The 12,780-nt window shown below is 37.2% G+C and overlaps 1 protein-coding gene and 1 pseudogene across 2 annotated transcripts; both read right to left on the bottom strand.

Moving 5' to 3' along the window:
* Positions 1 to 294: 294 nt before the first annotated feature.
* Positions 295 to 12,306, bottom strand: LOC111328528 (dnaJ homolog subfamily B member 3). 2 transcript variants are annotated; one of them, XM_088741033.1, is made up of 9 exons: positions 12,131 to 12,306; positions 10,898 to 11,007; positions 9,820 to 9,870; positions 9,224 to 9,302; positions 8,644 to 8,687; positions 6,621 to 6,750; positions 4,998 to 5,044; positions 2,298 to 2,361; positions 295 to 945 (listed from the first exon to the last, which is right to left on the bottom strand). In XM_088741033.1, the coding sequence occupies exons 1-9, from the start codon at positions 12,193 to 12,195 to the stop codon at positions 852 to 854; spliced, it is 684 nt and encodes a 227-aa protein (XP_088597159.1). In that variant the 5' UTR covers positions 12,196 to 12,306; the 3' UTR covers positions 295 to 851. The 2 variants fall into 2 exon arrangements, with proteins under 2 accessions (XP_088597159.1, XP_022788723.2); XM_022932988.2 differs by having other exon boundaries at positions 9,224 to 9,305; positions 9,823 to 9,870; positions 12,131 to 12,305.
* Positions 2,368 to 4,991, bottom strand: LOC111328527 (uncharacterized; annotated as a pseudogene).
* Positions 12,307 to 12,780: the final 474 nt, after the last annotated feature.

The raw sequence follows: 12,780 nt of genomic DNA, 5'->3' as shown, positions 1-12,780 counted from the left end.
TTAGAAAACTTACTGGAAAACAATTTTTAATTGATGTCAGCCGTGTGTTTAACCTCTAATTAAGTTTGCTATGGAAACTGGTGACGATGTGTATGAAGGTTTGAATGCGTTTTAGCGACGATAGGGGCTGGTTTTTGATGGAAGGGTGCTTAAATGGGAAGGGGTACTTATTTGCTTTTTTAACCTAGTGTGTGGTTGCGCTTGGTCTATTGGAGTCCAGGCGCTTTAGATACAGGGCAATGCGGAAAATTATCGAGAGTAACCTAAGAATGCAAGGTATTCAACATTGCAATGTTCAAATACACAGTTTCTTTTTTATTTAGTTGTACTTGGCAGAGAGGAGTGTCGTGTACCTGGCTTAAAACACTGATCGCTCTCTTTTATAAGCAAAATTTGCTAATTAATAAAAGCGCTACATGTATATTATTCAGCTGAGCTCAATAACCACCAGATGCCATCAACATTGTCGTTTCAACTAATCGCGCATTCCCGACAAAGAGAACCACTACAGTACTTTAAAACAAATTAGGGTTCTTACTAGCATAGCGCAAATGATACGCTATCAATTGATTGACGCCAAATTAGGCAGCTGTTCAGATTTGAAAGATATTTTATAAGATCAACTCTAGCTTCATTTCCGCGAGTAAAGGTATTAGTTTGGAAACATCAAGCATCTTTTGACAGATTACTTTTCCATATAAAAAAATACTTCACAATACGATTAATAACTTAAAAAGAAATATGAGTATTACTTTTAACCCGTGCAATTCTATTCTATAGAGCAAACAGAAGATTCTCGGCAGCTCCTGTTCCAAAGTTCTGTTATTTAATGCTCATATGAAGCACACGTCTCAGTTTGTGAGCTGTGGCGTTCCATCCACCACTCTCCTCTTTAAGATGTTGTCTTCCCATTCTTCGAGAGTTTCTTTTCCATTCTCAACAGTTCTAAAAAAAAGGAAAGCAAATATAACACTAGTGTTAATCTAAAAATTTGCCTGTGAAACTAGCAGCTTCACAAGTAATGAACCCTTCAACACCCAGAAGTGATTAACTTGTAACTTCTCGTTGTAATTCCAATACATTACTGTGCAAACAGTTTATGAGAAGAAAGAGGCTTGTCCGCTGTTGGGGGGGGGGGGGAGGGGAGGAATCAAAATTGACTTCAAATGGAATTCTCCAGTCAAATTGATGAGGAAATGTATAGCAGTCAGTCAGGAAAATAACTAATTGAATCTTGGCAGTTAACAGTTACGGTATTGTTCAAAGTGTCAACAGTGAAAGCCAGGAGCAAGACAATCAAGGACTACAATAACTTTTTATAGTATACTCCAACAGTGGTCTTAAACCTTAGCAAACAGCTGATGGAGGGGCCTTACAGGAGGCAAAAGACCACTTTCATAAATGGCTGCCGGATTAATATTCTTTTGTTTAAATTTAAATTAGCCATTCTGGCCTCGCTTGAGATAATGTATTCTTTTGAATTTTGTACTGGAGAACGAGGCTAGAAGGGCTAATTTAAATTTAAACAAAAGAATATTAATCCGACAGCCATTTATGACAGTGGTCTATAGAGTGCTGAGCCGAAAGATTTAGACTATGCCCGATAAAAAGAAAGCAGGTCACAAATCAATTATGGACACACTTGAAACTGTTAAGATTGCAGAGAAGTTTGCTAGTATCAACGAAAAACACTAAGGGCATTTTGGAAAATTTGAGTGAGGGTATGCCCATGGTTGGTTAGGAAGCCCCCCTTCCCTTCCACTTTCAAAACACTCTGTCGCTTCTCAATAACTATACAGTACCAGGAAATGTTGCATTCCCCAATTATCTCCCCAACTCCGTTCTCAGTTACACCCTTAAGGGAGACTAGATCTAATTTCTACTTTTTCTCCTTACAAAGGGGTTTAATTAAGGGGCTGGGCACCAGGCAAATTGACCAGTTGCGAGGACGGTTTTTCCCACCTCGTTTGACAATCTGGAGGAAAGTTAATCCTATTGAGAAGTTCAGTTCAAAAAGTTTTGCCTGCCTGTGAAAACCAGTTGCCCTCCTGCTGAAAACATTAACGAAACCCCTGCTTGCAATATCACCCCTGAATCAAACATTACGGTCACACGAATCAAGAGAATGATCGCCAAATAAAGAAACACGTGATTGTTAAACAAATTCTCCTTGTCAGCAACTTAGGAAACTTATAAAGAACAGTAGGGAGAATAAGTACAATGATATTAAAGTGTAAAGAGTTAAGCACTAAAAGATTCATTCAAACAGTGGACAACAGAAATCAGTCTGTCCTTACTTTTTTGTTGTTACAGTCTTTCCATTAACAACTTTTGTTGACGTGGAAGTGGATTTAAAATTTCCTGAAAGAAGGAAGAAAACAAGTGCCATCACTGTGTAGACACTGACAGATATTCAATAGGGTTTATTAAATATATCTTTAATGTGCAGCCACACATCTCTATATAAATTTAACTGAGAGGATCGAGAAAGACCAAGATATATCAAACAACACAAGCAGATCCCAGCTGCAAACATCCTTTTTCATGTTAAAGAGGATTAAGCTACAACAGAAATTTTCTCAAAATATTTAGACCCCAAATATTCCTTTTCAACTAGCAAGGTGTATTTGTCTGTAAATGGCTAGTTACACATGGTTAGATATGGAAGATAACAAAAAATCCAGAGTGAACTCAGTACAACTCTACAAACCACACTACATGTACCGGGTACATCTCTTTGAGATGAGTCAGGGGGAGGTTGGCTACATTCTGCCAATAGTAATCAGTGCCAGACAGACCTCTAACCGACTCCCATTGCTAAAGGCTTCCTACTATTCCTTACTCATAGGAAATTCTTTTCAAGATAAAAATTAGTGATAATAATTTTGAACGTTTCGACCTCGCTGAGGTCATTTTCAAGCTGATGAAAAGGAAAATTTTTATATATATGTACTAAATTCAAGAGGTGGGAATGATAAAGGCGATAAAATATGGAAATATGGAAATATGTAAACGCTAGGCGTAAAATGGAAGTGATAAAATTACAAAGGAGATAAATTAATATGAGAGCTGACGAAAGTAAAACTATAAATTATACGAAGATACCATAAATTATTATAAAAATAGCTTTGCGCGCATTGAGTCTGACTGTTTGTTCAAGCTTGGCTTAATTTCTTTTATAAAAAGCATCTCGTAAATTAGGCAGTCCAGTTTACTTTTGCATTTCTTCAGGATTTTGAAACTGTGATGCAAGTCACTTGGGTTATGCCCATGCCGCTCTTTAATGTGGTTCCCGATTGAACACTGAGACGCTTTGTGTTCTTCAGCACGTTGGTAGAGGTGCCGGTATGTGTAGCCGAGTCTGCATCGCACAGACCACACTTAAAATAATACACAACGCGCTGCTGATTGGTGATGTTGGGCTTTTTTTTCCGTTGGTTTTAACTCATACCCGATCTCTTTGTTAGTGTACACAGGAGAAATGTCAGTTCCAATTTTTCGGCTTAGATCGCCAAGTTGCCTTCGTACGGAATTTGCTGATGTTTGGTCCTTAAAAGGAAGTATAATTCGCACGGGTGTTTTTTTCTCGTCAGACGTTTGATTGATCCTGGATCCCCAGACATTTTTTTCGTGATGAAATCATTAATGGTCGAATGCAGTAGTTGAGTTGGGTACTTGAGTCGCGAGAAGGTTTCGGTGAGACGTTCGCACTCTTGGTGAAAAAATTGCCAGTTAGATGACAACTTAAAGGCAAGATTTAGCATTGTTTTAAGTAATGATTGTTTATATCTTACGTCGACGTGACTCTGATAATGCAATAACAGACCAGTATCAGATGGCTTCGTGTACACCTTCGTTTCCAGACGGCAATTTCGTTGCATGATTTCAGTTTCCAGAAAAGACAATTTACCGTTCACGGCCAGTTCCATGGTGAAGCTGACAGAAGGATGACTTTCGTTCAGTGTGGCTAGGAAATTTTCAGCTGTTTCGGTGTCTGCCATTATGCTTAGTGTGCCGTCTACGTACCGTTTGTAGAATTCGGGCATTTTGCCTTGTTCCTCGAGTCGATCTTCGATACTGCACATGAATGCATTGGCCATTAGGGGCCATTAGGGGCCCAAGTGGCGATCCCATGGCAACGCCATCGATTTGTTCGTACAAGTTGCCCTCGAACTGGAATAACTGGTGCTTTGTGGACTTATTCAACAGCTCTACCAGCTCTGCTTTTGTGATGCTGAGAATATGTTCTTTATTGAACCAGTTGTCCTGAAACGCTTTTTCAGCAAGGATAGCTATTGTTTCGTCGACAGGAACGTTGGTAAAGAGCGAAGTTATATCGTATGAAACAAGGACACAACGATCATCTACTTCTATATCATGGAGAGCATCCACGAACTCAAAAATATCACTGATTGTGTGACTGTTGGTTGATAGTGGTTTGATTTTTTCATCCAGCCACTTTGCTAACTTGAAATTATATGTTCCCGTTGCGGATAAGATGGGGCGCATTGCTAACCGGTGCTTATGGGTTTTCGGTAAGCCATATAGGTGAGCAAGCCTCGAACCTTTTTGGATGACTTGTTGGGCGATTTCTTTGGGTAATATTCTTTGTACGACGGTGGCTATTTCTTTTTCTTTCTGTAATAGCAGATGATAGTGCTTTGGTGGTCGCCCCCTCATTTTAGGTCTTTCGGTACTCATAGGTCTAAACTTGCTGTCATCGTTGATTCAGTGATGATTCCTTCAGGAGACGCACATAATCAGATTTGTCCATTACGACCACTCCTGATCCTTTATCGGGCTTCGTGATAACAATGTCGGAAATAGGAAATTCAATATAGAAAAAAATAAAGAAAGTTCCAGGAGCTGCTCTCAAAGTTTATGATAACTTAAATAACAAATTAAAGAGATTGTTTATGGTCCTGCACATTACGCTAACAGAGCAGAAATCTAAATTAAAAAAAAAAACAAAATAAAACAAAAAACAAAAAACTTACCTCCACCCCCAAATCCCCCACCACCAAAACTCTGGAAAAATGAAGAGCTAAAATGAAAGTGAAAAAATGAAACAGAATAGATATCATGAGATTACAACTAAAAAGCTGCACCTCATCTGCCACTTTTTTTGTTCTTCCCACATTTTGACATCATCTGTGATCTAATACAAAACAGACACAGGGCAATATGTAATCTACTTTTTTTTTTTCAATTAAAACCTTACAACTTGCTACAAGACAGCCAAACACAGGTTGCCAAGTGGCAACTTATGAGCTGCAAATTTAGTTCCAAAATGTTTTTCAAGTTGGCACAGCAACCAAAATGGTAACAGCATATAATCAAAGGATTAAGATGTAACTTCTCCCTATAATATCCTTATATCATCTTGCAAACAGGTTAGGAGGACGTGTTATTATCTTGATCTAACACCAAATTCTTGTAACTACTGTGCTTAGCAAGGAAATAAGTAACAGCTAAGTGGGAGAATTAATAAGCAGATCTAAGATTCTAGGATCAAAAGGGTTATAAATACTAACATTTTCTTAGCAAGGAAATATGTAAGAGCTAAATGGGAGAATTAATAAGCAGATCTAAGATCCTAGGATCAAAAGGGTTATAAATACTAACATTTTCTTAGCAAGGAAATATGTAACAGCTAAATGGGAGAATTAATAAGCAGATCTAAGATTCTAGGATCAAAAGGGTTATAAATACTAACATTTTCTTAGCAAGGAAATATGTAACAGCTAAATGGGAGAATTAATAAGCAGATCTAAGATCCTAGGATCAAAAGGGTTATAAATACTAACATTTTCCTAGCAAGGAAATATGTAACAGCTAAATAGGAGAATTATTAGCAGATCTAAAAGGGTTCAAAAGGGTTATAAATACTAACATAGGGTTAAATAATACAAAACAGACACAGGGCAATATGTAATCTACTTTTTTTTTTTCAATTAAAACCTTACAACTTGCTACAAGACAGCCAAACACAGGTTGCCAAGTGGCAACTTATGAGCTGCAAATTTAGTTCCAAAATGTTTTTCAAGTTGGCACAGCAACCAAAATGGTAACAGCATATAATCAAAGGATTAAGATGTAACTTCTCCCTATAATATCCTTATATCATCTTGCAAACAGGTTAGGAGGACGTGTTATTATCTTGATCTAACACCAAATTCTTGTAACTACTGTGCTTAGCAAGGAAATAAGTAACAGCTAAGTGGGAGAATTAATAAGCAGATCTAAGATTCTAGGATCAAAAGGGTTATAAATACTAACATTTTCTTAGCAAGGAAATATGTAACAGCTAAATGGGAGAAGGTTAAAAGGGTTATAAATACTAACATTTTCTTAGCAAGGAAATATGTAACAGCTAAATGGGAGAATTAATAAGCAGATCTAAGATTCTAGGATCAAAAGGGTTATAAATACTAACATTTTCTTAGCAAGGAAATATGTAACAGCTAAATGGGAGAATTAATGAGTAGATCTAAGATCCTAGGATCAAAAGGGTTATAAATACTACCATTTTCTTTCTGGATGGACCAGTGTGGTCAACCATTTCTCACCTATAATAATAGTAGTAAGAATAATTTTACAACATTCAGATATTCATGTACCTGTTTGACCCAAAAGGATCACTGCCAAATCCATTGCCAAACCCAAAACTTGAGCTGAGGCCAAAACTAGGGAAGCTTCCAAAAGGGTCTCTTGGTCTCAACCTGCTCTGATTGCTGTTTCTATTTCTTCCTGGTTTGTCAAAAGAAATAGCAAATAAATGGCTGTGAATATATGAAAATCATATATGTGAACTGCCAGTTCATCATTTAAACCCTAAAAGAGACACATGAGTAACCAGCTCCTGTTCGGAGGACCCTAACAAAAAACAAGGCTATTTTTGTCTTGTTTCAACCATGTCTATGATGTTTTTGTTATATCTTGATAATAATAGGTTGAAAGTTGACACACTTAGACAAAAAATGTTAAGCGATAAATAATCTTTACTTTGAGACCTTAACTACTGCACACAAGTGGTTGTCAAAATGTTGTCTTTTCACCAATCAATGGATTTTCCTCACTTCAAACACTTCACAAGCAGACTTGTTGTGGCAAGATCTTTCAGCAAATCTTTCCTGTTTGCTAGTGCCATTGTGCAACAGTAAATGACATCTTTGAAGAGATCGTAATCAAGCTTAATGGTTGAAAAGAAATTGTTGAGATAAATGTGATGATTTTTCCCAACAAAGTTCACGTTAGATCGTAAATGACAAGGTTTTGTTCAGCCACACCATCTTGCTTCTTTCCACTGTACACTCAGAAATCACAAACATAACTGCTTGCTGCCTCCACGCAAACCAACACTTTTATAACCCACTTTACTGCCTTCATTAGCAAATACTGTGTCATGACAAGGCATCCTTTAAATTTTACCACTCCTTCATCCACGAACAAATTCTCTCGGGTCTCAGTTTCTTGTTGCAATTTTCAACTGTGCAATCCAGAATGGGGCAAACTTTGAGTAACTTGTCATACCTCAGATTTTCTCTCAGAACTTGCCTTGCATTGTTAGATGAATATCAAAGGGATCTTCCCATATATTCATATATTCACAGTCATTTATTTATCACTTTATGCATTTAGTATCTTTTCCAGTAGGCTTGTAAGCTCAGTTGGTAGAGCACTACACCAGTATGGCAGAGGTCATGGCTTCTAGTCCAGTACAGGCCTGCATTTTTTTTTTCAGGCCTGTTTTTCACTATCCCTAATCCCTCTTCTGTTATAATGGTGATGTTGACTAGTACATATAAAATGATTCATGCAAGTTCAGAAACAAAAACAGGAGTCGTATATGAGCACGATCCTTCGCAGTAAAGCACTATTTGAGCAATAGTGAAAATCAGACCTGAAAAAAATTTCAGGCCTGTACGGGATTCGAACCACTGACCTCTGCGATACTAGTGCAGCGCTCTACCAATTGAGCTAACAAGCCAACTGGGAGCAGGCCATCAAATTAATTCGATATAAACCCGTAGATGATAAATCAACAACAAACATATGAAACATATGTGTGAACTGCGGTTATGAGACGTATATGAGCACGATCCTTCGCAGTAAAGCAGTATTTGAGCAATAGTGAAAATCAGACCTGAAAAAAATTTCAGGCCTGTACGGGATTCGAACCACTGACCTCTGCGATACTAGTGCAGCGCTCTACCAATTGAGCTAACAAGCCAACTGGGAGCAGGCCATCAAATTAATTCGATATAAACCCGTAGATGAAAAGTTAGTGTCAAGCACTGACATGCACAAGTGGATTACCAATAATATAAAACTAGACCAAATTATTGATAGTCAGGGGTTTCATTAATGTTTTCTGCAGGAGGGCGACTGGTTTTCACAGGCGGGCGGGCAAAACTCTTTGAACTGAACTTCTTTATAAGATAAACTTTCCTCCAGATGGTCAACTCAGGTGGGCAAAGCCGTCCTCACAACCGGTCAATTTGCCCGGTGCCTGGCCCTTAATGAAACCCCTGGATAGTACATTAAAACCTCCCCCGCAATACTTTGTTTTCCAATCTTTTTTAATAGATATTTATAGTAGAACAGATTCCATCTGGGAAACAGTCACACTAGGAAACTCACCAAAGAAATCTTCAAAAACGGATGAATCATTCTGGAAAAAATCTCTGTTGAAAAAAGCAAATACAAATTAGTTTTTAATGAAAACAATTGATTTGAAAAAAATCACTTGGTATTATAGACAATTAAAAGGCAATCATGGTAGTGCTCATTTCAGAGACTGGCTACATGTATGTCCCACAAAGACAAAATGTTTGTTATTTAAAGATTTTTATTTCTGGACCCTTAAACTCCCACTGGCGACAAACACAGAATCTCATCTTACAATATCAATACATAATCTAGCTGACAACCAATGAGAAGAGAGAGAGATACCAACTAGGGGATTATTAACTGATCTAATACCACCTTCACCAAACTGACATCATAGGAATGATAAGGCAGACAGTACGGAGAATTATTAATAAGATCTTGGCCGTAAAAGGGTTAAACAACAAACTGCCACACAGCAATTTCACACAACACCATTACATAACACAGTCACACAACACTCTAACCAGGTATCATAGCACAAAGAGAGTGTGTTTTTGCTAGTTACAAAGTGGTTTTCGCGCGGAGGACATTTAGAAATCCACATCATTACCTAAATATCTCGTCTGGATCACGGAAATGGAAAGTATGGAAATCCCCAAATCCTCCTCCACTTGGCCTTCCTCCTCCACCTCCTTTGTAGGAAAAAGTTACAGAAAAACATCACACAACGTTCAACTTTCAGTTCTAGAATCACTCATAATAAAGTTAGCTGCCAGTAGCTTAACTCATCAGGAAAACCATGGAGTCTAAGCTTCCAAGGGGATAGAAAAGATGAATGAAAATACCACACAATCATCAAATGAAACACTGTTTCCCTAGCATGATTAATTATTTTTCACTACAAAGAATGTGTTTAGTCAGTACTTTGTTGAGAGCAATTCAACATTGATGTCTATCCTATTTTAGCCTGTGCGAGGTGTTCAGTTATAAAACCAAAGTGTGACTGTAAATGATACAATTGTGGTGAAGGAGAAAAATACATAAGGGAAGGTTGAGTAATGTCACAAAATGAACCTGACCAAACCAAGACCTCCCTTGGTTGTTCTAGCAAGTCAAAAGGACATAAGGCCCTGGAAATCTGTTACATCTCTCTCTGTATATAAAGGTTACCTACAAAAATTGTGTTTCATAAATTAAGAAAATTACCACCTTCTAGACCTTCTTTGCCATATGTGTCGTAAACTCTTCTTTTTTCTTCTGTTAAAATGCAATGAAAATGAAAAAAATAAATAAAAAGGTTGTTGCTAAACTAAGGTTTAGGAAAAGTCTTTTGGTGAGACACTTGTTGTTACTTAATTCCGGAATGGATCAAAACCGGTACTTTAATTAAAAAATGAAAACAAAAACAAATACTTTACCTAAATGATCCAAAATTAAGTAATTGAGTAAACGAAGTGTAAATAATAATTGAAATTAAACTGTTTGTTAGCATTTAGCCCAAAAGTTTTAGTTGTTGTGATTATTCAAACAAGTCTCTACAGCCCATTGAGAAAGAGATAACGCTGGAGCGTCCAAGAGGGATTTGTCACTACAGCAAATCCACCAGTAACTGCTCTCCTTGATTCATTCTTTACATATACATGACTGAATAAGCAATATTGACCTCAGAACAAACAATTAGTAGGGGAAAGGCAACCAAATAAGATTATTATACATTCTCTTATGTCAAAACTACTGACAATGTATGTAGAAGTGACATCACACCTACAGACAATAGTTTTATGTGCTCTTGTCTTTACAAGTGCAGCTAAGGAATATGCATAGTAAAACCATTAATGGTTCCGTTTCGCATGATAACGATAATTATCAACTTCAGCTTTGGCAGATAACACAAACATTGGCCTGATAATTATTGCTAAAATGCTCAACCTCATCCAATAATTCTTAATTATAGTGCAGAAAATTTGCCCAGATAAACTCAACACAGTATAGCTTTACGCTTCACTTTACTGCTTATCAAACGTGTTATCTTTCAGTTGCTATCAGTCTTACATGGAGTTTGAATAAAGGGGGCAACTCTCTAAAGAAACTGTTGTACTGTGGCAGTGGAGGGCATTAAAAGATATTTTGTTTTATTTTTTTCCTTATTGTAAGCTTTAGAAACTCTTTATGATGACTAATTTACATTATTAACTTAGTCAATAAACCAAAATATCTTACAAGGGAGCTTGTTTTGATTTTACTGATAATTTGAACAACAAGTTGCAAATATCAAAAAACTTACTGTCTGACAGAACATCATACGCCTCTGATATCAATTTGAATTTTTCTTCCGCCTCCTCCTTGTTGTCTGGATTTTTATCTGGATGCCACTTCAGAGCTAATTTGCGATACCTGCAAAGTTATAGAATATTAGTAATTAAATATTAGTTTAAAAAGTGCAGGATGTTCAAAGTTTACTTTGACGTAAAATTTACAGCTTTCCATCTGGATGAAAGTTTATCGGAAAAATTTTTTGGTGGAAACACATTACATTCGAAGTTTGCTAGAATCATAAATGAGTTTGTATAAAGTTATCTTTTGGCAAGGAAATTTGACAGACTCGGAAATGCAGGAATCTGTCTTGCGTAATTACTTTTTACGTATGTTAAGAGATAATATCCCTTGTGGAGAGTATTTACACCGTCTTTGTTATTGTTTTTTTTTGTTTTTTGTTTTTTTTTTAATAAAATATTAAATGTCAAAAGCTGAAGTCTTCCAAGTAAGGCTTAATTCCTAATTATAGCTCTCAGATTAAGGTTCTCAATTACAATGAAAAGGCATAGGCTTATTGGCAAAACTTTAATTTTTTATTATCAGAAATCATTGATGCATTGAACAACAATTAACCGTTCCGGCACGAAATAGCAAGTAACTTCGTCGATCTCAAGGCCGTAAAACAGACACTGAGTGTGAACCTCACGCGAAACAAATTCTTTCAAAGTACAAAAACACCCGAGCACTGCAACAAATTATGAAGGGTGAAGAGTTATATTTGATAAACACACCGTCAAACTAAATGCCAGTATTTCCGATAGCACAACAGGAGCAAGACCGAATTTACGGTACATTTTTAGTAGATGTATCTGTCTTTACACACAAAGAGATATATTAAGCAATCTTTTCAGAGAAAAAGAGATTACGAACAATCTGATTATCTCTCTTTTTCTCTCTCTGGTTCTCTCTCTGGTTCGCTCCGACGAAGGGCTAACGCTCGAAACGTCAGCTTTTATAATCGTAACGGTGTCCAATTTACCATTTCAACTTTGTTGATATATTCAAAGTATTTCGTTACCCCACCGACGCAGCCCCAAACAGTTTCTTTAGAAACTATCTGCCTTGGTTCTCTCAAAAGTTGAGCAGAAACCAGCTAGAAGAACAAGATCGAAAACTTGCTTCCGTCTTTCCGTTAAGTACGAGAGGCGACATGGCAGGCAAAATGAATGCGTAAATTTGCAAAACAACTACAAATACTTACGCTTTCTTGATTTCTTGCTCACTTGCACTTTTTGGAACGTCTAAAATTTCATAGTATTCTGACATCTTCGTTCACAAGAGGGAAATTCTACTTAATTATCAGTGCAGCAAATCCGTCTGGTCGTAGAAGTGAAAGTCATGAGGGAGTTCGGTTCACGTCGAACATTCCCGAAGGGTAGCCTCTCTTTGGCGCAGGGCCGAACTAATTACGAAGATTTCCGCCTTTATGTCGTAAGCAGAGAAACCGCCCAATTGGAGGTTTAAAACTCTAAACAGCTTCCTAGAGTTAATGATGAAAATGACTTTTAGATTAATTCACGGATGCCACAAGGAAGTAAACTTGAATAGCTGAAATTAAAAAAGAGATGAAATATTGTAGGTTAAGAAGCAAACTGGATCTGCAAGACGTAGGTCCGCAAGGCGTACACAGGGACCTAGTATTGTAGGCGAATGTAGCCGAATTCAAACCTCGATATCGAATAAATATGTCAGTTATCGACAATTTCATGCGAGTATCGCTTCGATCGACGAGAATTGAAGCCACTGAGCCAGCCAAACATGGTAATTTTCGACGATCATTGCGATCGGTATACAATAGTCCTTTTTACAGTTGTGGGCTCGGTGGCCAAGCCTTTGAACAGGAGTGAGGCT

The sequence above is a fragment of the Stylophora pistillata genome, chromosome 12 (assembly GCF_964205215.1).
Source record: "Stylophora pistillata chromosome 12, jaStyPist1.2, whole genome shotgun sequence".
In the NCBI taxonomy this organism is placed as follows: Eukaryota; Metazoa; Cnidaria; class Anthozoa; order Scleractinia; family Pocilloporidae; genus Stylophora; species Stylophora pistillata.
This window is presented reverse-complemented; position numbering and strand designations above follow the sequence as displayed.